The 23699-nt window shown below is 48.0% G+C and overlaps 9 protein-coding genes across 9 annotated transcripts; 5 read left to right on the top strand and 4 right to left on the bottom strand.

The window, feature by feature from the left end:
* Positions 1–2673: 2673 nt before the first annotated feature.
* On the top strand, positions 2674–3084 carry LOC134936615 (histone H3). Its single transcript, XM_063931737.1, has one exon. It carries the CDS (start codon positions 2674–2676, stop codon positions 3082–3084), a length of 411 nt encoding a protein of 136 aa, XP_063787807.1.
* Positions 3085–3843: 759 nt separating this feature from the next.
* Positions 3844–4236, bottom strand: LOC134934426 (histone H2A type 1-like). The gene has a single exon (XM_063929868.1). The coding sequence runs from the start codon at positions 4234–4236 to the stop codon at positions 3844–3846; it is 393 nt and encodes a 130-aa protein (XP_063785938.1).
* Positions 4237–4640: 404 nt separating this feature from the next.
* LOC134934937 (histone H2B 1.1) lies at positions 4641–5021 on the top strand. Its single transcript, XM_063930260.1, has one exon. It carries the CDS (start codon positions 4641–4643, stop codon positions 5019–5021), a length of 381 nt encoding a protein of 126 aa, XP_063786330.1.
* Positions 5022–6446: 1425 nt separating this feature from the next.
* Positions 6447–6758, top strand: LOC134934424 (histone H4). Its single transcript, XM_063929867.1, has one exon. The coding sequence runs from the start codon at positions 6447–6449 to the stop codon at positions 6756–6758; it is 312 nt and encodes a 103-aa protein (XP_063785937.1).
* A 1020-nt stretch (positions 6759–7778) lies between these two features.
* On the bottom strand, positions 7779–8752 carry LOC134934936 (histone H1C-like). The gene has a single exon (XM_063930259.1). The coding sequence runs from the start codon at positions 8500–8502 to the stop codon at positions 7846–7848; it is 657 nt and encodes a 218-aa protein (XP_063786329.1). The 5' UTR covers positions 8503–8752; the 3' UTR covers positions 7779–7845.
* A 5534-nt stretch (positions 8753–14286) lies between these two features.
* On the top strand, positions 14287–14697 carry LOC134934935 (histone H3). Its single transcript, XM_063930258.1, has one exon. The coding sequence runs from the start codon at positions 14287–14289 to the stop codon at positions 14695–14697; it is 411 nt and encodes a 136-aa protein (XP_063786328.1).
* Positions 14698–15457: 760 nt separating this feature from the next.
* On the bottom strand, positions 15458–15850 carry LOC134934423 (histone H2A type 1-like). Its single transcript, XM_063929866.1, has one exon. It carries the CDS (start codon positions 15848–15850, stop codon positions 15458–15460), a length of 393 nt encoding a protein of 130 aa, XP_063785936.1.
* A 403-nt stretch (positions 15851–16253) lies between these two features.
* On the top strand, positions 16254–16634 carry LOC134934934 (histone H2B 1.1). The gene has a single exon (XM_063930257.1). It carries the CDS (start codon positions 16254–16256, stop codon positions 16632–16634), a length of 381 nt encoding a protein of 126 aa, XP_063786327.1.
* Positions 16635–19376: 2742 nt separating this feature from the next.
* LOC134936613 (histone H1B-like) lies at positions 19377–20094 on the bottom strand. The gene has a single exon (XM_063931735.1). It carries the CDS (start codon positions 20046–20048, stop codon positions 19416–19418), a length of 633 nt encoding a protein of 210 aa, XP_063787805.1. The 5' UTR covers positions 20049–20094; the 3' UTR covers positions 19377–19415.
* Between the last annotated feature and the right edge of the window lie 3605 nt (positions 20095–23699).

Below are 23699 nucleotides of genomic sequence, written 5' to 3'. Positions count from 1 at the left end.
TGTAGCCTAAACCTACCCCCCTTCTTTGTTCCTAACCCTAACACTCCCTCCCCACATCCTAACCCTCCCCTCCCACAGCCTATCTCTAACCCTGCCACTATTGCCTAACCACAACCTAACCTCCTGCAGTCGAACCCTAACACTCCCCATCTTACTTACATTCACGATTTTGACCACAGTTCCCCCAGTACTGCAACCATTTAAAAGAGAAACATTGTAGTGTGTGTGTGTGTGTGTGTGTGTGTGTGTGTGTGTGTGTGTGTGTGTGTTTTATTTGTAGGGGGGTGGTAGTGGAAGTAGGGTGGACAACAGGAGGAGACAGTAGGAATAAGGGGGACGTAGAAATAGGAGGGTATGAGTAAAGTGTGAGGGATGGGAGAAATGAGGTGAAAAATAAGGGTGATGAAGGGAAAAAGTTGGAACAGGGAGAAGAGTAGTGTAAGATAAGAAAAGGGAGGAGATAATCGGAGATGGGAAGAAAAGGCAGAAGGAGGAATAGATAAAGATTGGACAAATGAGTGGAATGTAAAAATAAAAGGCAGAATTAAAGTGACGAGACACAAAGGGTTATCAATGGGACATGGGAGGAACAAGGAGAAGAATCGGCGAATCAGGAGCAGATGAAAAGGTGTGGAAGAGGACAAAAAAATGAACACAACTGCTAGCCAGCAGGCAAATGGCAGGCCAAGATCAAAGATAACGGTCACCCGAGGAGTGGAGCAATGGTGCAACAAAGTTATTTAGATGCATTGCTGTGCCACAAGCAATTGTACTTAAGCATGAGAAAGTTGCTCAACATGGAGCATTGCATTTCATGTATGCACACCATATGAAAGTAACTTCTGGACCATAAGGCTGAATTCATGGACCAGATCCCACTGGTCATCTGTCAACCGGATTAATGGAACCTCTTCTTAAAGTATGTGGGTTTCCTGAGATGACTCCTTTCAATTCCACATATCACTGTGATAAAACATTTGTGCTGTGTAATGTTCTTGGTTATCTTCAAGGTGTTTCTAGCTCACATTTCGGTATATGCCACCCAGTTAATGCAATTGTGTGGAACGATGGGTGGAAGATCCACAGTCATTGAAAAGAGATGAGATCCTGGATCTCGTCTTAAAGAAGCAATTTCTGATACAATTGGCTATGGAAATCGGAGAGTGGATGGCTGACCACAAATCATCCACCTATCCAACCAAACTATAGCAGCCACAATGTAAGGCAATCCAAGTGAGCTGGCAAATCAAAGCAGGTACTTCCACTTTTATCAATCCTGCCAACTGTAACGCTGTGGGCCTATTCTTGGGTGTAGGATCTATAATGACCTGGTGCCATGTTGTCAGGATGACCCTTAATCTCTGCCAGAAGAGATGCCCTAGGTGAAGGGCATCATTTTTTTTAAGTAGTAGCATGAATAAGAGGAATATTCATGCTACCATCGATCTGGAATGATTTTTTTACGTTAAACGTTTTTGATTGTTTCCAGACATTATCACATACAGTGTATACTTTTTTATGCGATGTATTTAACAGCAATAATTTACATTTTCGTGTGGTACATATACAAACGGGTATTTCAATGAGTTCCAATACAATTTGATAGATAGATAGATAGATAGATAGATAGATAGATAGATAGATAGATAGATAGATAGATAATTGCTATGTCACATAAATTCAGTTGAATATATACTGGTTTTAAATCTGTTTATTCCTCAGAGTCTTACATTCGATTAATTACCATAAATACAACTTTTAACAGATGTTTTAAAGTTTATTTTTACAAGAACAATTGAAATGAATATACAATAGTTAAATGGGCATACAGGAAAAAAAAAACCCAGTAATAAAATAAAACAATAAGGGTATTGCTATGCAGGGCCTTTAGTACTTTATAGGATTTTAATTTCCTCTGAGTAGATGTAGAACCCCCTTTGAAACTAAATATATAGCCTTATATTCTCTTCATGTAGTTTAGCAGATTCACGAGGTTGAGGTTGCGGTCTAAGTTGATACTTTTGCTCAGATTGTATCCAGCAATGTTTCAATAGAGTAGTTACAATTGTATCATACTATAATACTGTTTCCCATTAGTATCATATCGTTTCTCACACACGCAGGAGTTCTGACTACATTAAAGTGAGCAGCTTTAGATTTAACATTCATGTTTTAATGATCAAATGATTATTTTATTTTATACGCCGCTGTTTTGATCTAAGCTGTGCTGCTTTTGCTGTTGTTGTTTGCTAGTTTACCTGCCATCCCATATTATCATTTCCCTGGTATTAGGGCTTGTAAGGATTATATTCTGTACACACAATATATATATATATATATATATATATTTTTTTTTTTTATCCCCGGCTATTGCAGCTATTCAGCAGCACTGTGTGTGATTACGTTTGGTATATGTGTACTGGGGCCGGGGCTGCTATACCGTGAAAAGACCTCGAGGCCGGGCCGTTAGAAACTTCACATAAACAATAGAGGAAACAGAAATTCTTGGCGGGCTTTATGAAACTTACAGCTTCTTCACCGAAACCAACCAGGATGAAGGGCGTGTTTAACTCATCAAATCACAAAGCAGCTCTGTGCATAAATACAGTTGTTGCCGGCTGTTGGCTATTCAGTCTTTTTTCTACTTGGTAGAAGTCAGATCTGTGTGGAAATATGGCCAGGACCAAGCAGACCGCCCGCAAATCTACAGGAGGGAAAGCTCCCCGCAAGCAGCTGGCAACGAAAGCTGCCCGGAAGAGCGCCCCAGCTACCGGCGGCGTGAAGAAACCTCACCGCTATCGTCCTGGAACTGTTGCTCTTCGCGAGATCCGCCGGTATCAGAAATCCACTGAGCTGCTGATCCGCAAGCTGCCCTTCCAGCGTCTGGTGCGTGAGATCGCCCAGGACTTCAAGACTGACCTGCGCTTCCAGAGCTCCGCCGTCATGGCCCTACAAGAGGCCAGCGAGGCTTATCTGGTGGGGCTGTTCGAGGACACCAACCTGTGCGCCATCCACGCCAAGAGGGTGACCATCATGCCCAAAGACATCCAGCTGGCCCGCAGGATCCGAGGGGAGAGGGCATAGAAACTCGGCACTCCTATACACGCAACAACCCAAAGGCTCTTTTCAGAGCCACCAAGTCTTTCTAAACGAGCTGCAGCATAAGTCACCCCTCAGTGTCAGAGTAACAGGATGCGGATGAATCCTCCGCTCTCCACCCATAGCAGCTTCAAATGACAGGCCAAGTCTATGAAGTTTACATATATAATACGATAAGCAAGCCGCAAAGTGAATAATGGAATGTTGACTATCAAAAATAATTAAATATCTGGACGGCTGGTTCACCCGACAGTACATTGTTACTAGTGTTCCGCCTAGATTCCCTTGTAAAATTGTTTTCTTCAGCTGGGATAAGAGGATATTGCTCTCAATTATCAAATATTTGTATGTAATGCAGCTGTTTTCATCCTAGCTTTGTTACGTCACACGGAGAGAGAATATGGTTTCTCTCCTTATATACTTTACACGGATCAGCTTCCCACTCCTATAAGCGGAAGGGGCCTCATTTGCAGCATGCAGTTATTGCAAAGGGAATATTCAGACTATCTTTAGATTTCACCACAACAGACCAGGGCTCCTAAAGGGTAAGGGAGCGTCTATACCTTTAGCGGTTGTATGGACGGGATGTGGAGATGAAAGCGCGGCTAGCCCGTCAGATATCGCTACAACACAAGCAATGACAGTACACACAGCTCTCCTGGGAAGACGTGGGTGGCTCTGAAAAGAGCCTTTGTGTTGTGTGTCGGGTACATCGTTTCGGTGGTGGAAGCTGCCAGCCTCACATTACTTGCTCTTGGCCGGTTTGTGGCTCTCTGTCTTCTTGGGCAGCAGCACGGCCTGGATGTTGGGCAGAACGCCTCCCTGGGCGATGGTCACCCCACCGAGCAGCTTGTTGAGCTCTTCGTCGTTGCGCACAGCCAGCTGCAGGTGGCGGGGGATGATGCGGGTCTTCTTGTTGTCGCGGGCGGCGTTTCCGGCGAGCTCCAGGATCTCAGCCGTCAGATACTCCAGCACCGCGGCCAGATAGACCGGGGCACCGGCTCCCACTCGCTCAGCATAGTTTCCTTTCCTCAGCAGACGGTGAACGCGACCGACTGGGAACTGGAGACCGGCCCGGGATGAGCGAGTCTTGGCCTTAGCCCGGGTCTTGCCGCCTTGTTTGCCTCTGCCGGACATGTTCAGTTCACAAAACAAATAATTCCTTCTAACAAACTGAGAGAAAATGTGAACCTGTAATACCGCCCTCCTCCTATATATACACTCAGAGTGGGTCTACCGCGTGCTCTGTGATTGGTTTGCTTACAAATGAACCAATGCAGCTCGAGTTTATCCACAGACCAATCCGCAATATGTAGTGTGTGTGTGTGTGTGTGTGTGTGGGGGGGGGGGGGGGGGGGGGGGTGTTAGCTACCACTCAGCGTCACGTGACACTTTTACCCTATACTTAGCTTATACTTACCCTACACTTTTACCAGAAGCGTTGAAGCCTCATTTGCATAAGATGCCTATAAATAGAGCAAACCCGGGCGGTGTACGGCACAGATTCTCCCTGCTGTGTGTAGAAGAAGTGAGTGGTGGAAATGCCTGAACCAGCAAAGTCCGCGCCGGCGCCCAAGAAGGGCTCAAAGAAGGCCGTAACCAAGACCCAGAAGAAAGATGGAAAGAAGCGTAGGAAGAGCAGGAAGGAGAGTTACGCCATCTACGTGTACAAGGTGCTGAAGCAGGTGCACCCTGACACCGGCATCTCCTCCAAGGCTATGGGCATCATGAACTCCTTTGTCAATGACATTTTTGAGCGCATTGCGGGGGAAGCTTCCCGCCTGGCTCACTACAACAAGCGCTCCACCATCACCTCCCGGGAGATCCAGACCGCCGTACGCCTGCTGCTGCCGGGAGAGTTGGCCAAGCACGCCGTGTCCGAGGGCACCAAGGCCGTCACCAAGTACACCAGCGCCAAGTAATCTCCCCTTCCTCTCCCACACGAACACAAAGGCTCTTTTAAGAGCCACCCATCTCCTCGCTAATCGGGCTGTAACTTATTATTTGCGCTGTGTCCTGTCTCCCTGAATTTGACTGAATCACAGTAATCTAGGCTGTGTTGTAGTTTCTTCATTCCTTATACATGTGCATCTTGTTAGTCGGATGCTGGGGAACTCCCCTCTAGTGTGCGAGCTAGTACAGGAGACCCCCCCCCCTGTTGATGATTACTGCGTGCAAAGCGGCATTCTCTCCGCTCTCATGTACTGTAAAACACGTTCCAGACGTAGATCAGATTTCTACAGAACTCGTCAAAGCTACAGATGCCAGGGCTTCTAAAAAGCCAGAGAGCAGCAGAAACACTGCCCGTGTAGTTGCTGTGTAACTAGCACATAATTTTCTGTCTGGCTCAAGTGATACAAACTGGATTGTTACATTGTTAATATCGCTACTACTGTATCATAATCTTGATAAGCAGGTGGTTAAAAGTCGGTCTTCAAGATGACCTGTGTTACTATGATATCGTTGCAAAAGTAACAACGGGATGCAAACTGCGGTGCCCCTGCTTGTACCTAGTCCATTATGACATCACACAGCAGGGTTCCCGTTTAGGCGCACACGTACCAGTTATGCTCGTTGCTGTAAAAACGGCTTCAATGGTTATTTGAGGAGTAGTAGTGATCCGGGTCGCAATGTGGCTGAGCGCTAAGGTACGGTTCAGCTGACCCAATTGACATACTATTATTATTTACACCTAATATACAATATTATGAGACGGCGAGAGAACATAGCTGATACGCTGGCGCTCGCTAATTAGAGATCGAAGCGAACCGAGCCTGGGTGCCAGGAATACTTGTAGCGAGGGACACATCAGAAGCGGCATGCCATTGGGGGAGTGTTCCCCTACCAGGATTTGAATTGTCCACTCCGGTTAACTTGTTTTGACCCGCCGAATTTAGCTCGTCTCTCATTGGGCCAGTCCGATGAATCGCGCTCCTAGCCCAAGGCGCTGGTGTGGGTCCGACTTAATAGTGATAAACACTATATATGTATTTGGAAAATATATTATTTATCATTTCAGGGAGAATGAAATGTCACTACTTTTCGTTAATTGACTATAGGTGTAAAACCTTCTTTTCCTATTTTACCCTAGAAATGTGGGATCAAATGGATACAATTTTTTTTTTTTTTTTTTAACATTTATATATCTGTTCACGGAAATGAATAGAGATGACGAAGAGAAAGCTGCCACTGTCCTGCGGTGTGCTAAGTCAGAAAAGGCGGACTACCCAGGTCTCCTCCTCTCCGAGTTCTAAGTCCCCCATCAGGTCCGCCCTTCCTCTTAATAAAGGGCTGCTGTGAGGCGATCAACTCATTCTTACTGATTGCAACTCGCAAGCTGTTTGAAGATGTCAGGAAGAGGCAAAGGTGGTAAGGGACTCGGGAAAGGAGGCGCTAAGCGCCACAGGAAGGTGCTGCGGGACAACATCCAGGGCATCACGAAGCCAGCCATTCGCCGTCTCGCTCGCAGAGGTGGCGTGAAGCGCATTTCTGGCCTCATCTACGAGGAGACCCGTGGGGTGCTGAAGGTCTTTCTAGAGAATGTGATCCGGGACGCCGTCACTTACACCGAGCACGCCAAGAGGAAGACTGTGACCGCTATGGATGTGGTCTATGCTCTCAAGCGCCAGGGCCGCACTCTGTATGGTTTTGGAGGTTAAGATCTGGCTCCTCTTTGGCTGATCTCATTTCCCGAAACACGCTAACAAAAGGCCCTTTTAAGGGCCACCTACAGTACTCCTGAAATGAGCTTTATGAACATGCTGCTTTTCGAGGGAAGCGTATTGTTAGTCAGATCCACAATACTAACGATAGAAATACACTTCTTTCCCATCTACAAAGTCTCGCTGGATATTCAACTATAAGACGCCAGAAGTTGCCATTTACAATGCATAGACCATATATATCTAGAATTCTAGTCAATCTGGAATGGAAAAAGGCAGCAGCATAATTGCCTCTGTCCATTTGGATGATGCCTCCTTGTGTCCGGGTGGAATCGGTTCGATATTGTTTTATGAAAAATTCTGAAGGATGTAGGTGTAATATACCGTGCATAGCGTGCGCAGGAGGTGCTGTAGCGGGGTACTCTTGAAAAGATGTTGAGTTAAAACGTAACTTGTATTATAACGATGACATGCTGACACAATACATGTCCTAAAATTCAAGCATAGGGTATTAAGGCACAGCTGTGAATGTTTCTCCAAGTGTAGTTTATATATAATTCTGTTACAACGACCTCTTGAACAATTAATAAGTAGGGAAGCTTACTAGCCAACTACTCTGATAGAAACTGCACAGAACTATTTGTCTCTACTGGAGGTTCTCTTTCTGGTAAAGCAGTCTCCCTGTTATTGTGTAGCTAGTGTTCTCAGAAAGTGCAAACAAACATTAAATTGATACTTGCTTTTCAGCAGCTACCCTGCAGACTGTTCACCACAGGGAATGGTGAGTGTTCGAGTACACAGGAAGGAAGCATGCCGCTATTGTGAGCGGCCTGAGGTAGGAAGCAGGACATCCAGGTATTATTTCCCGATCAGTCTTGCTACAGTAGCGCTAATAAATAACCCTGCGTTACCTATCAATAAGCAACCAAAAATCCCACGGAGACACTGCTGAACTGTAACGTAATGTAGTGACTCAATATCTGTACGCCGTGCGCCTACAGCTCTGCCGGGACAGGGTGGGTGGCTCTGAAAAGAGCCTTTGGGGGGATAACAAGGAAGCGAGGCTGCTACGGCGGCTCTTCCATCACTTCTTGGCCGCAGCTTTCTTGGGCTTAGCTACCTTCTTGGCCGGGCTTTTGGCGGCTTTGGGCTTCGCCGCCTTCTTGGCCGGACTCTTGGCTGCTTTGGGCTTCGCCGCCTTCTTGGCCGGACTCTTGGCCGCTTTCTTGGGCTTCGCGGCTTTAGGCTTCTTTGGGCTTTTGGCAGCAGCCGCTTTTGTGGGTTTCTTCACCTTCTTGGGGCTCTTGGCTGCACTCGGAGCTCTCTTGGGCTTCTTCGGGGACTTGGCCACTTTCTTTGCCGCTGGTTTCTTGGGCTTCAGGGCGGCCTTCTTGCTCTCCAGCTGATTCTTATTGAGCTTGAAGGAGCCGGAAGCTCCGGTGCCTTTCACTTGGGTGAGAGTTCCTTTGGTCACCAATCCTTTCACCCCCACTTTGATGCGACTGTTATTCTTCTCCACATCGTAGCCTCCGGCAGCCAGAGCCTTCTTCAGGGCGGCAAGAGAAACTCCACTGCGCTCCTTGGAGGCGGCCACGGCCTTTAAGATCAGCTCGGAAACGCTGGGCCCGGAAGACTTGCCGCTTTTCTTGGCTCCCCCTGCAGCTTTCTTCGGCTGCCTCTTCTTTTTGGCTGCGCCCTCTGACGGCGGGACAGCGGCGACGGCTGGTGCAGTTTCTGCCATGTTAGCTCAACGTCACTTTAACCAACAAATGGTAATACAGCACAAGCCGCTCTCTGACGTCTTTTATATACGGTGCCTGCTGTGCTGTAATTGGCTGCTGAGCCTGGTGCGTTCTGCGCTCTCATTGGCGGAATAAGCAGTCCTTGTAAACCCTTCCCTGTCTGAGTGTAAGGGGAAATCTGCCCTCACCTTGTGTTTCCCTAACGCAGAAAAAGAGTCTTTTATTGGGCATGAGAAAAGCAGCGTGCAGCCTCTCTGCACCACACCAGTACTCCAAGGTCTCCCTTAGGCCTATACGGCCATTGCTAGCCTAGGCGCTGCAAAGAGACCCAGGAACAGCCCCTGTCAGCTTACTTACACCAAGCTGGATCTGTCCAGCATGTAACACATCTGTACTTTTCTGCGAGGCTAAAACGTCTGATTGGGGCATTTTTCTGTCCCCCTGGCACTACATGTAACGAAGGTGATCTGGGGTTCAGTCTGTGCAGGGGATGCACCATTTTCAAAGACATAAAGGTGATGGCTGGGCTCCTGTACACCCGGGTGGCTAGCACAGGCAGGTTGCCTCACAACGTATTGGCAGTCTTGTTTAGGAACTCTAGTTACTGTGACAAAAGAGAGATACCCAGCATAGTCAGCCACAGGTTAACCCTGCTTGTGTGAGATTCTCCCCGTCGTGTAGAATGTTGGTGGGATTTTCCCCAAATGTTTATAAAATGACCCATACAGACATGAATGTATATTTATGCAAGATCGGTGTGTCAGAGTGAGGGCAATGGTGATCTGTTCCCATTACCATTCCTCTTTTAAAAATGCCAAAGTATGAGACTTTGTCATTTTTAAAAGAGGACATCGGAACTTTCCTAAAAATAGAGGGAAACAGTAGGAATATTTGGGAACATTGGGGGGTGGGGGGGTGGATACAGGAATAATAGAGAGGAATGTATAGTGGGACAAGTAGAGAGACCTCTTGTAATTGAGCTAGGTGAGAGGAAGGGAAGAAACGAGGAAAAACAGGGGTAGGAGGAAGGAGGAAGAAGAAGAAGAAGATATATATTGTTACATGGCAACTACTGATTGCAGAGTAAAAAAGTGGATACTATTTTCGGCATATCAATGGATGATAGACATGTTTGCACACAATAGTTCTGGGAAATAAAATAAAATGATGAAGCTTGCAGAATAAGATGAGAGACAACAGTCACCTGAGGAGCAATGGTTCAACTAATCTTACGTTTTCAAATGTACTACCGTGATAAAAGCAGTTGCTGCAGCTTCAGCACTGAACCTCACTGTTGGATAGCAGGCGAAAGATATGCAGAGACCACGAGGCTGAATGTCTAGAGCAGGCATTCCCATCCATGGTCCTCTAGGCACACCAACAGTGCAGGTTTTAGTGATATCCAGGCTGCAGCACAGATGGTTAAATCAAAATAACTGAGCTACTAATTAAGTCACCTGTGGTGAAGCATGGATATCACTAAAACCTGCACTGTTAGTGTGCCTTGAGGACCGTGGTTGGGAATGCCTGGTCTGGAGAAAAGGCGGCTGCGGAACGGAGCATCAGAACCTCTGGGGGAAACATTGGGGGTAATTCCAAGTTGATCGCAGCAGGACATTTTTAGCAGTTGGGCAAAACCATGTACACTGCAGGTGGGGCAGATATAACATTTGCAGAGAGAGTTAGATTTGGGTGTGGTGTGTTCAATCTGCAATCTAAATTGCAGTGTAAAAATAACGCAGCCAGTATTTTCTCTGCACAAAAACAAAATAACCCACCCAAACCTAACTGTCTCTGCAAATGTTATATCTGCCCCACCTGCAGTGCACATGGTTTTGCCCAACTGCAAAAAATGTCCTGCTGCGATCAACTTGGAATTACCCCCTTTGTGTCAGCAGAGATCCACTGTGGATGCAAAGTTGTGAGAAGAAGGGCAACGCAGATTAACAGACCAGAGTTCAACTGCATTGACCAGTGATGGAAAGCACAGATATAGACTAGGGCAGGTCAAGAGCAGTGTTGAGAGAAGATGATCGCCATAGAGGAATGGAAGGCACATGAGGATGGACGTGAGATGTGGACAAACAGAGTTGATGACTGCAAAATGGAGGGCGTGGGCCAGCAGCAAGTACCATCAAGGTCTGAACCTCACCCCCAACCAATGATGGCAGGCTGGAGTAGGGCACTAGAGCGGTGGGAGTCTGCATAGAAACTCCAGAGCAGGTAGGGGGACCACGGAGCTGGATCTGTGCCACACCAGTGGCTTTCTGCGTCTCCAAGGATGGTAGAAAAATAAATAAATAAATAAATAAATAAATATATACATACATAAAAACTGACCCAGTTGAAGAGGCGGGAAGGCCCTGTTCCATTTTACTATGGAATGTGCGCATTGATTACATGTTTCCCCATATTACTAATTATTTCTCAGCGGTAAGTAATAGCACAATGAGGAGTCATGGGTAGTGGCACACTCAAATTGGAGCAGACATTGTTGGCGTGGTGCACCATCAGAAGAGGTGAGTGATTGTTATTGAATTAGGTTTGTTTTTATTATTATTTCACATAAAGTATGATAGATATATATTGTCCTTAAATCCCTATGGTCCCATTTAAGAGCCTAAACTCTATTATTTTATCATAAATATAACTTTTCTCAATTCTTTTAAAGTGCAAGGTTTTTTTTTTTCAATAGCAAGCAAAATGGATATAAATGAGATACATATGCATAAATACAAATTCAGTGATTATAGTAGAACAATAAGGTTCTGTTTTTATTTTTTAATTTTTTTATTTCGTTTCCAGTGAGTAGTAGAAAAGCCCCTTTATATAATCCAAATCTACAGTAGCCTTGTATTTTCTTCATGCAATGTCCCAGACATATAAGGTTTAGCTTGTGGTCCTGCAAATCATTAACTCCCTTAGACTGCATGATACTGACCTCGGAAAACATACGGGAGGCCCGCATTTGGGATGACTGTGGTCAGAAGACCATCAGCGGCATCCCGATGCTGAGAATCACGACAGGGGAGAGGTAAGTATAATAACCCTCACCTTCTCCTTAGTTCCTAAACATATCCCTCCTGTAGCCTAAACCTACCCCCCTTCTTTGTTCCTAACCCTAACACTCCCTCCCCACATCCTAACCCTCCCCTCCCACAGCCTATCTCTAACCCTGCCACTATTGCCTAACCACAACCTAACCTCCTGCAGTCGAACCCTAACACTCCCCATCTTACTTACATTCACGATTTTGACCACAGTTCCCCCAGTACTGCAACCATTTAAAAGAGAAACATTGTAGTGTGTGTGTGTGTGTGTGTGTGTGTGTGTGTGTGTGTGTGTGTGTGTGTGTGTGTTTTATTTGTAGGGGGGTGGTAGTGGAAGTAGGGTGGACAACAGGAGGAGACAGTAGGAATAAGGGGGACGTAGAAATAGGAGGGTATGAGTAAAGTGTGAGGGATGGGAGAAATGAGGTGAAAAATAAGGGTGATGAAGGGAAAAAGTTGGAACAGGGAGAAGAGTAGTGTAAGATAAGAAAAGGGAGGAGATAATCGGAGATGGGAAGAAAAGGCAGAAGGAGGAATAGATAAAGATTGGACAAATGAGTGGAATGTAAAAATAAAAGGCAGAATTAAAGTGACGAGACACAAAGGGTTATCAATGGGACATGGGAGGAACAAGGAGAAGAATCGGCGAATCAGGAGCAGATGAAAAGGTGTGGAAGAGGACAAAAAAAATGAACACAACTGCTAGCCAGCAGGCAAATGGCAGGCCAAGATCAAAGATAACGGTCACCCGAGGAGTGGAGCAATGGTGCAACAAAGTTATTTAGATGCATTGCTGTGCCACAAGCAATTGTACTTAAGCATGAGAAAGTTGCTCAACATGGAGCATTGCATTTCATGTATGCACACCATATGAAAGTAACTTCTGGACCATAAGGCTGAATTCATGGACCAGATCCCACTGGTCATCTGTCAACCGGATTAATGGAACCTCTTCTTAAAGTATGTGGGTTTCCTGAGATGACTCCTTTCAATTCCACATATCACTGTGATAAAACATTTGTGCTGTGTAATGTTCTTGGTTATCTTCAAGGTGTTTCTAGCTCACATTTCGGTATATGCCACCCAGTTGATGCAATTGTGTGGAACGATGGGTGGAAGATCCACAGTCATTGAAAAGAGATGAGATCCTGGATCTCGTCTTAAAGAAGCAATTTCTGATACAATTGGCTATGGAAATCGGAGAGTGGATGGCTGACCACAAATCATCCACCTATCCAACCAAACTATAGCAGCCACAATGTAAGGCAATCCAAGTGAGCTGGCAAATCAAAGCAGGTACTTCCACTTTTATCAATCCTGCCAACTGTAACGCTGTGGGCCTATTCTTGGGTGTAGGATCTATAATGACCTGGTGCCATGTTGTCAGGATGACCCTTAATCTCTGCCAGAAGAGATGCCCTAGGTGAAGGGCATCATTTTTTTTAAGTAGTAGCATGAGGAATATTCATGCTACCATCGATCTGGAATGATTTTTTTTACGTTAAACATTTTTGATTGTTTCCAGACATTATCACATACAGTGTATACTTTTTTATGCGATGTATTTAACAGCAATAATTTACATTTTCGTGTGGTACATATACAAACGGGTATTTCAATGAGTTCCAATACAATTTGATAGATAGATAGATAGATAGATAGATAGATAGATAGATAGATAGATAATTGCTATGTCACATAAATTCAGTTGAATATATACTGGTTTTAAATCTGTTTATTCCTCAGAGTCTTACATTCGATTAATTACCATAAATACAACTTTTAACAGATGTTTTAAAGTTTATTTTTACAAGAACAATTGAAATGAATATACAATAGTTAAATGGGCATACAGGAAAAAAAAAAACCAGTAATAAAATAAAACAATAAGGGTATTGCTATGCAGGGCCTTTAGTACTTTATAGGATTTTAATTTCCTCTGAGTAGATGTAGAACCCCCTTTGAAACTAAATATATAGCCTTATATTCTCTTCATGTAGTTTAGCAGATTCACGAGGTTGAGGTTGCGGTCTAAGTTGATACTTTTGCTCAGATTGTATCCAGCAATGTTTCAATAGAGTAGTTACAATTGTATCATACTATAATACTGTTTCCCATTAGTATCATATCGTTTCTCACACACGCAGGAGTTCTGACTACATTAAAGTGAGCAGCTTTAGATTTAACATTCATGTTTTAATGATCAAATGATTATTTTATTTTATACGCCGCTGTTTTGATCTAAGCTGTGCTGCTTTTGCTGTTGTTGTTTGCTAGTTTACCTGCCATCCCATATTATCATTTCCCTGGTATTAGGGCTTGTAAGGATTATATTCTGTACACACAATATATATATATATATATATATATATATATATATATATATATATATATATATATATATATATTTTTTTTTTTTATCCCCGGCTATTGCAGCTATTCAGCAGCACTGTGTGTGATTACGTTTGGTATATGTGTACTGGGGCCGGGGCTGCTATACCGTGAAAAGACCTCGAGGCCGGGCCGTTAGAAACTTCACATAAACAATAGAGGAAACAGAAATTCTTGGCGGGCTTTATGAAACTTACAGCTTCTTCACCGAAACCAACCAGGATGAAGGGCGTGTTTAACTCATCAAATCACAAAGCAGCTCTGTGCATAAATACAGTTGTTGCCGGCTGTTGGCTATTCAGTCTTTTTTCTACTTGGTAGAAGTCAGATCTGTGTGGAAATATGGCCAGGACCAAGCAGACCGCCCGCAAATCTACAGGAGGGAAAGCTCCCCGCAAGCAGCTGGCAACGAAAGCTGCCCGGAAGAGCGCCCCAGCTACCGGCGGCGTGAAGAAACCTCACCGCTATCGTCCTGGAACTGTTGCTCTTCGCGAGATCCGCCGGTATCAGAAATCCACTGAGCTGCTGATCCGCAAGCTGCCCTTCCAGCGTCTGGTGCGTGAGATCGCCCAGGACTTCAAGACTGACCTGCGCTTCCAGAGCTCCGCCGTCATGGCCCTACAAGAGGCCAGCGAGGCTTATCTGGTGGGGCTGTTCGAGGACACCAACCTGTGCGCCATCCACGCCAAGAGGGTGACCATCATGCCCAAAGACATCCAGCTGGCCCGCAGGATCCGAGGGGAGAGGGCATAGAAACTCGGCACTCCTATACACGCAACAACCCAAAGGCTCTTTTCAGAGCCACCAAGTCTTTCTAAACGAGCTGCAGCATAAGTCACCCCTCAGTGTCAGAGTAACAGGATGCGGATGAATCCTCCGCTCTCCACCCATAGCAGCTTCAAATGACAGGCCAAGTCTATGAAGTTTACATATATAATACGATAAGCAAGCCGCAAAGTGAATAATGGAATGTTGACTATCAAAAATAATTAAATATCTGGACGGGCTGGTTCACCCGACAGTACATTGTTACTAGTGTTCCGCCTAGATTCCCTTGTAAAATTGTTTTCTTCAGCTGGGATAAGAGGATATTTCTCTCAATTATCAAATATTTGTATGTAATGCAGCTGTTTTCATCCTAGCTTTGTTACGTCACACGGAGAGAGAATATGGTTTCTCTCCTTATATACTTTACACGGATCAGCTTCCCACTCCTATAAGCGGAAGGGGCCTCATTTGCAGCATGCAGTTATTGCAAAGGGAATATTCAGACTATCTTTAGATTTCACCACAACAGACCAGGGCTCCTAAAGGGTAAGGGAGCGTCTATACCTTTAGCGGTTGTATGGACGGGATGTGGAGATGAAAGCGCGGCTAGCCCGTCAGATATCGCTACAACACAAGCAATGACAGTACACACAGCTCTCCTGGGAAGACGTGGGTGGCTCTGAAAAGAGCCTTTGTGTTGTGTGTCGGGTACATCGTTTCGGTGGTGGAAGCTGCCAGCCTCACATTACTTGCTCTTGGCCGGTTTGTGGCTCTCGGTCTTCTTGGGCAGCAGCACGGCCTGGATGTTGGGCAGAACGCCTCCCTGGGCGATGGTCACCCCACCGAGCAGCTTGTTGAGCTCTTCGTCGTTGCGCACAGCCAGCTGCAGGTGGCGGGGGATGATGCGGGTCTTCTTGTTGTCGCGGGCGGCGTTTCCGGCGAGCTCCAGGATCTCAGCCGTCAGATACTCCAGCACCGCGGCCAGATAGACCGGGGCACCGGCTCCCACTCGCTCAGCATAGTTTCCTTTCCTCAGCAGACGGTGAACGCGACCGACTGGGAACTGGAGACCGGCCCGGGATGAGCGAGTCTTGGCCTTAGCCCGGGTCTTGCCGCCTTGTTTGCCTCTGCCGGACATGTTCAGTTCACAAAACAAATAATTCCTTCTAACAAACTGAGAGAAAATGTGAACCTTTAATACCGCCCTCCTCCTATATATACACTCAGAGTGGGTCTACCGCGTGCTCTGTGATTGGTTTGCTTACAAATGAACCAATGCAGCTCGAGTTTATCCACAGACCAATCCGCAATATGTAGTGTGTGTGTGTGTGTGTGTGTGTGGGGGGGGGGGGGGGGGGGGGGTGTTAGCTACCACTCAGCGTCACGTGACACTTTTACCCTATACTTAGCTTATACTTACCCTACACTTTTACCAGAAGCGTTGAAGCCTCATTTGCATAAGATGCCTATAAATAGAGCAAACCCGGGCGGTGTACGGCACAGATTCTCCCTGCTGTGTGTAGAAGAAGTGAGTGGTGGAAATGCCTGAACCAGCAAAGTCCGCGCCGGCGCCCAAGAAGGGCTCAAAGAAGGCCGTAACCAAGACCCAGAAGAAAGATGGAAAGAAGCGTAGGAAGAGCAGGAAGGAGAGTTACGCCATCTACGTGTACAAGGTGCTGAAGCAGGTGCACCCTGACACCGGCATCTCCTCCAAGGCTATGGGCATCATGAACTCCTTTGTCAATGACATTTTTGAGCGCATTGCGGGGGAAGCTTCCCGCCTGGCTCACTACAACAAGCGCTCCACCATCACCTCCCGGGAGATCCAGACCGCCGTACGCCTGCTGCTGCCGGGAGAGTTGGCCAAGCACGCCGTGTCCGAGGGCACCAAGGCCGTCACCAAGTACACCAGCGCCAAGTAATCTCCCCTTCCTCTCCCACACGAACACAAAGGCTCTTTTAAGAGCCACCCATCTCCTCGCTAATCGGGCTGTAACTTATTATTTGCGCTGTGTCCTGTCTCCCTGAATTTGACTGAATCACAGTAATCTAGGCTGTGTTGTAGTTTCTTCATTCCTTATACATGTGCATCTTGTTAGTCGGATGCTGGGGAACTCCCCTCTAGTGTGCGAGCTAGTACAGGAGACCCCCCCCTGTTGATGATTACTGCGTGCAAAGCGGCATTCTCTCCGCTCTCATGTACTGTAAAACACGTTCCAGACGTAGATCAGATTTCTACAGAACTCGTCAAAGCTACAGATGCCAGGGCTTCTAAAAAGCCAGAGAGCAGCAGAAACACTGCCCGTGTAGTTGCTGTGTGACTAGCACATAATTTTCTGTCTGGCTCAAGTGATACAAACTGGATTGTTACATTGTTAATATCGCTACTACTGTATCATAATCTTGATAAGCAGGTGGTTAAAAGTCGGTCTTCAAGATGACCTGTGTTACTATGATATCGTTGCAAAAGTAACAACGGGATGCAAACTGCGGTGCCCCTGCTTGTACCTAGTCCATTATGACATCACACAGCAGGGTTCCCGTTTAGGCGCACACGTACCAGTTATGCTCGTTGCTGTAAAAACGGCTTCAATGGTTATTTGAGGAGTAGTAGTGATCCGGGTCGCAATGTGGCTGAGCGCTAAGGTACGGTTCAGCTGACCCAATTGACATACTATTATTATTTACACCTAATATACAATATTATGAGACGGCGAGAGAACATAGCTGATACGCTGGCGCTCGCTAATTAGAGATCGAAGCGAACCGAGCCTGGGTGCCAGGAATACTTGTAGCGAGGGACACATCAGAAGCGGCATGCCATTGGGGGAGTGTTCCCCTACCAGGATTTGAATTGTCCACTCCGGTTAACTTGTTTTGACCCGCCGAATTTAGCTCGTCTCTCATTGGGCCAGTCCGATGAATCGCGCTCCTAGCCCAAGGCGCTGGTGTGGGTCCGACTTAATAGTGATAAACACTATATATGTATTTGGAAAATATATTATTTATCATTTCAGGGAGAATGAAATGTCACTACTTTTCGTTAATTGACTATAGGTGTAAAACCTTCTTTTCCTATTTTACCCTAGAAATGTGGGATCAAATGGATACAATTTTTTTTTTTTTTTTTTTACATTTATATATCTGTTCACGGAAATGAATAGAGATGACGAAGAGAAAGCTGCCACTGTCCTGCGGTGTGCTAAGTCAGAAAAGGCGGACTACCCAGGTCTCCTCCTCTCCGAGTTCTAAGTCCCCCATCAGGTCCGCCCTTCCTCTTAATAAAGGGCTGCTGTGAGGCGATCAACTCATTCTTACTGATTGCAACTCGCAAGCTGTTTGAAGATGTCAGGAAGAGGCAAAGGTGGTAAGGGACTCGGGAAAGGAGGCGCTGCGGGACAACATCCAGGGCATCACGAAGCCAGCCATTCGCCGTCTCGCTCGCAGAGGTGGCGTGAAGCGCATTTCTGGCCTCATCTGCGAGGAGACCCGTGGGGTGCTGAAGGTCTTTCTAGAGAATGTGATCCGGGACGCCGTCACTTACACCGAGCACGCCAAGAGGAAGACTGTGACCGCTATGGATGTGGTCTATGCTCTCAAGCGCCAAGGCCGCACTCTGTATGGTTTTGGAGGTTAAGATCTGGCTCCTCTTTGGCTGATCTCCTTTCCCGAAACACGCTAACAAAAGGCCCTTTTAAGGGCCACCTACAGTACTCCTGAAATGAGCTTTATGAACATGCTGCTTTTCGAGGGAAGCGTATTGTTACAGTCAGATCCACAATACTAACGATAGAAATACACTTCTTTCCCATCTACAAAGTCTCGCTGGATATTCAAATATTAGACGCCAGAAGTTGCCATTTACAATGCATAGACCATATATATCTAGAATTCTAGTCAATCTGGAAAGGAAAAAGGCAGCAGCATAATTGCCTCTGTCCATTTGGATGATGCCTCCTTGTGTCCGGGTGGAATCGGTTCGATATTGTTTTATGAAAAATTCTGAAGGATGTAGGTGTAATATACCGTGCATAGCGTGCGCAGGAGGTGCTGTAGCGGGGTACTCTTGAAAAGATGTTGAGTTAAAACGTAACTTGTATTATAACGATGACATGCTGACACAATACATGTCCTAAAATTCAAGCATAGGGTATTAAGGCACAGCTGTGAATGTTTCTCCAAGTGTAGTTTATATATAATTCTGTTACAACGACCTCTTGAACAATTAATAAGTAGGGAAGCTTACTAGCCAACTACTCTGATAGAAACTGCACAGAACTATTTGTCTCTACTGGAGGTTCTCTTTCTGGTAAAGCAGTCTCCCTGTTATTGTGTAGCTAGTGTTCTCAGAAAGTGCAAACAAACATTAAATTGATACTTGCTTTTCAGCAGCTACCCTGCAGACTGTTCACCACAGGGAATGGTGAGTGTTCGAGTACACAGGAAGGAAGCATGCCGCTATTGTGAGCGGCCTGAGGTAGGAAGCAGGACATCCAGGTATTATTTCCCGATCAGTCTTGCTACAGTAGCGCTAATAAATAACCCTGCGTTACCTATCAATAAGCAACCAAAAATCCCACGGAGACACTGCTGAACTGTAACGTAATGTAGTGACTCAATATCTGTACGCCGTGCGCCTACAGCTCTGCCGGGACAGGGTGGGGGGATAACAAGGAAGCGAGGCTGCTACGGCGGCTCTTCCATCACTTCTTGGCCGCAGCTTTCTTGGGCTTAGCTACCTTCTTGGCCGGGCTTTTGGCGGCTTTGGGCTTCGCTGCCTTCTTGGCCGGACTCTTGGCTGCTTTGGGCTTCGCCGCCTTCTTAGGCTTCACGGCTTTAGGCTTCTTTGGGCTTTTGGCAGCAGCCGCTTTTGTGGGTTTTTTCACCTTCTTGGGGCTCTTGGCTGCACTCGGAGCTCTCTTGGGCTTCTTCGGGGACTTGGCCACTTTCTTTGCCGCTGGTTTCTTGGGCTTCAGGGCGGCCTTCTTGCTCTCCAGCTGCTTCTTATTGAGCTTGAAGGAGCCGGAAGCGCCGGTGCCTTTCACCTGGGTGAGAGTTCCTTTGGTCACCAATCCTTTCACCCCCACTTTGATGCGACTGTTGTTCTTCTCCACATCGTAGCCTCCGGCAGCCAGAGCCTTCTTCAGGGCGGCAAGAGAAACTCCACTGCGCTCCTTAGAGGCGGCCACGGCCCTTAGGATCAGCTCGGAGACGCTGGGACCTGAAGACTTGCCGCTCTTCTTGGCTCCTCCTGTGGCTTTCTTCGGCTGTCTCTTCTTTTTGGCTGCGCCCTCTGATGGCGGGACAGCGGCGACGGCTGGTGCAGTTTCTGCCATGTTAGCGCAAAATACAGCAACGTCCTAACGACAAGTCACTAAGCTAAACAAAACGACGAAGTTTCTTATATACGACGCCGGCTGTGCTGTGATTGGATGCTGAGAGGGTTGCGTTCTGTGCTCCTATTGGCCGAATGAGCAGCCGTGTAAAATCTTCCAAGTCTGAGAGTTAGGAAGAATCTGCTCTCCCCTTGTGTTTCCCTAGCGCAGAAAAAGAGTCTTTATAGGGCACGAGAGGACCAGCGACCTGGCTCTCTGCACCACACCCGTACTACAAGGACTCCCCTAACCCTCTATGGTCATTGCTGGCTTAGACGCTGCAAATGGAGTGAGGAACAGCCGCTGGCAGCTCACCCACACCAGGCTCGATCTGCCCGGCATGTAACACATCTCTACTTTTCTACGAGGCAAAAAGGTCCCATCGGGGCACTATTCTCACTTACTGGCATTACAGATAATGAAGGTGCTCTAGGGCACAATCTGTGCAGAGGAGGGTGCATTTTAAAACACATAAAAGTGATGTGTGGGCTCCTGTACTCCCGGGTGAGTAGCACAGGCAGGTTGCCTTACAGAGGGATTTGCACTCTTGCCTAGGAAGAATATGTAGGAGAGCCAAGTACAGGTTAATGATGGCTGGAATTCTCCTCGTAGTGAAGAATGCAGATGGTATTTGACCCAAATGTTCATATAACGATCCAAGTAGCTATCCATTTCTGTATATGTATGCAGGATAGCTGTGCCTGTAAGAGAGCTCTGGTGACATGGTCCCAATACTTTGAGACTGCTATGAGACAAAACTCGGTTGGTGTGTCAGGGGGGGGAGTCAGTGGCATTTCCCATTAGACAAGTGAGTATGTTTTGCCGGTGGACGGGATGCCGGCTGTCAGTATACCGACAGCGGCATCCCGGGCATTAGAATCCCGATAGACTCCCATGAATCCTCCTAACCCTAACCTTTTCCCTACCCTAACCCTCCCTTGTGGGTGACTAACCCTAACCCTTCCCGCTTTGTGGCTAACCCTAACCCTCCCTTTCCCGCTGCCTAAGCCTAACCCTTCCCGCTTGATGCCTGACCCTAACCTCCCCTTCTAAGTGCCTCAATCTAACCCTGTCTCCCCGGTCCCTAATCCTAACTTTCCTGCCTAAACCGAACACCCCCCCCCCCCCCCCCTTCGCGTCCCACTGTGAGGACGGTCGGGATGCTGGTGCTGGCTGTCGTAAATGTGATGCTGGCACCCCGAACAATGTCTGTATGTAGACATCGGCATTGCATCCTCCTTCAGTATCCCAGCATTGTTATATTGACCACCAGGATCCCATCAATCGGGAAGCTACCTGCTTCCCATTAAGGCCCGTGCCTAGGGGCGCACTTGGATGTTTGTGTTGGTACTGTCAGCCTAAAATGTGTCAGTAACTGCAAAATATATCCACTCTACTGCATATTTGCCTCTGGTCAGGACAATAATAAATAGCAGTTTATGGAAGAATGGGAGCAAATAGGAGTAGAATAGGGGGAGATGGGAGAAACAGGAGGAGGAATAGGGGGAGATGGGAGTTGAGTGGGGGGGGGGTGGCTAGGAGGGGACAAGAGGATTCGTGAGAGATTGAAAGGTGTGGTGTAAATGTAAGCGGATCAGTATATGGTACGAAGTCTGCGCCCGTGCAAGTAAATCCCTGCTTACCTCTGTATACGTCTTATGCGCTGCCCTCAACCTGGGCTTCTGGGGTCGCTTCTTCGGAGCCCTCCCCGCCGTGGCCCAGCCGGAACTCGACGGCTAGAAAAGGACAAGAAACAGTCTTACTGCGGGGCCACTGGTTCCCTCCAGGGAATAGGTGGCACACCGGGGCAGCTGCGACGTTCACCGATTAGGTGAATGTCATCATCGGCCCGTGGGCCTCAGCTACCCAATCATCACCTATTGGCACTTGCGCACCGAGGTGTGAGCGGGTCCGCTAGGCCTAGCGGGATCCTGCAACCGGTGCTCGACACGGACAAATACACAACTCACAATTAGTACTTACGCAGGCAATCTTGTCAGCTTGCTTGAAGCGCCCCTCCGCTCCTGGGGAAAAAGGACGACAGCAACCTCCCTACAACTAAACAACGGCTAACAACAAACTGAGCCTAATTGTTAGAAACTACAACTTATTGGGCCGGCTACGTCTCCTAATCACTAACAGGTCAAGCAAGTGCAAGTTCAAATGCGAATACATTTATTATGAGGAGTACCTTGTCATCCGGTCCGTCACAGGTTCTGCTGCCCCTCCTGGTGAGGCCCCACTCCCCACGGTCCTTACCCACCTGGGAGCGTACACCCGACGCGAGGGTCAGCCGACCCTCCGCGCCTCACCTACAGCGCACCCCGCCGAGCGGCCGCACAGCACACTCGTCGAGGTACGCAAGGCACGGGGTTCCACCTATTAGGTTAACAGCCCGATGGTGTTCTCCTCCCCTGGTGGGTCTGTTACCGGGTCACCTTGTAATACCCTAATGCCCCACAGGCCTAGTGCCTGGCTTGCGCCCCGGGCCTAGTGCCCGCCTAACTGGCGCCCGTTGGGTGACCTGGGCCTAATACCCAGGGTCACCTTATTCGTCCCACTTGGCCACAAGGACTCAACAATATGCCCCACGGGCCAGGAGGACCCGACTCGGTGCCCACGGGCCGGAGGGGCCCGACTAACTACCCACAGGCCGAGAGGGCCTGACCATGCCCACGGGCCTAGTGCCCGAACACCCGGTGGTCTAGTGGTAGGAGGCTCGGCGCGAGGCCGCTTACCGGGCCGTTGGGAGAGGCCGCGGTGGGGAGCTTCGTTAGCTCTTTCGCTTCCCACACACCGCGGCACTCTCCGCCGGGACTTCCGGTGGGCTCCTCTGTCCTGGCCATTCCGACGTCTTCGTCCTCTTCCCGGGCGTAGACAGGTTCTTCCAGCTGTGACCTCTTCTGTCTTCTTTTGCCGCTTCCGGGCCGCTCTCGTCGTCGTCGTCGCCGCCGCCGCTTCTGCCGCTTCCCGGGCACCGCCGCCGTCTTCTTTCTTCTTTTTCTTCTGGAGCTCTTCTCTGCTCCGTCCCCGGCGCCGACTGACTGCTCCCGCTCCGCCGCGTCTGTTATAAGACGCATGGAGGGGGCGGAGCTATGACGCGACGAGCCTCGATTGGCTCGTCGCGGCATGTCCTGATTGGCTGACCGGGCGCGAGCCCTGATTGGCTCCCGCCCGGCGCCGCTCCGTGCCGCGATTGGAGCGGCCTGAATCCCAACGGATGCAAGCCCCTCCGCACTCGGGACCCGCCGCAATGCCGCCGCCGACCGAGGGAGTGGGGGCAAGCAACTGCCCCCGTCCCCCGCAACCCGCTGCCCTCTCACATTTCCCCCCCCTGTTTCCTTTGTAGTCCCTACAAAAATGCGAGCTGCGGCCCACTCAAAATCTGGGTCCGCAAAACGGGGGGACGGCACCCCAAGGGTAGTTCGCGTCGACCGCCTGGGCAGGGTTGCGGAGGCGGGGACGGGAACTTCTGACACCGAAGTCACCAGTTCTTCACTCCCGGCCGACTCTCCCGATGGTGGAGTCCCCGGGACCCCTTCCGGCGGCGGCATCCACCAATCATCCTCCTCCGGGTCCGGAGTGTTCCCTGAGACTGTCTCCAGGGGAAGC

This window comes from Pseudophryne corroboree, chromosome 6 (assembly GCF_028390025.1).
Source record: "Pseudophryne corroboree isolate aPseCor3 chromosome 6, aPseCor3.hap2, whole genome shotgun sequence".
NCBI lineage: Eukaryota > Metazoa > Chordata > Amphibia > Anura > Myobatrachidae > Pseudophryne > Pseudophryne corroboree.
This window is presented reverse-complemented; position numbering and strand designations above follow the sequence as displayed.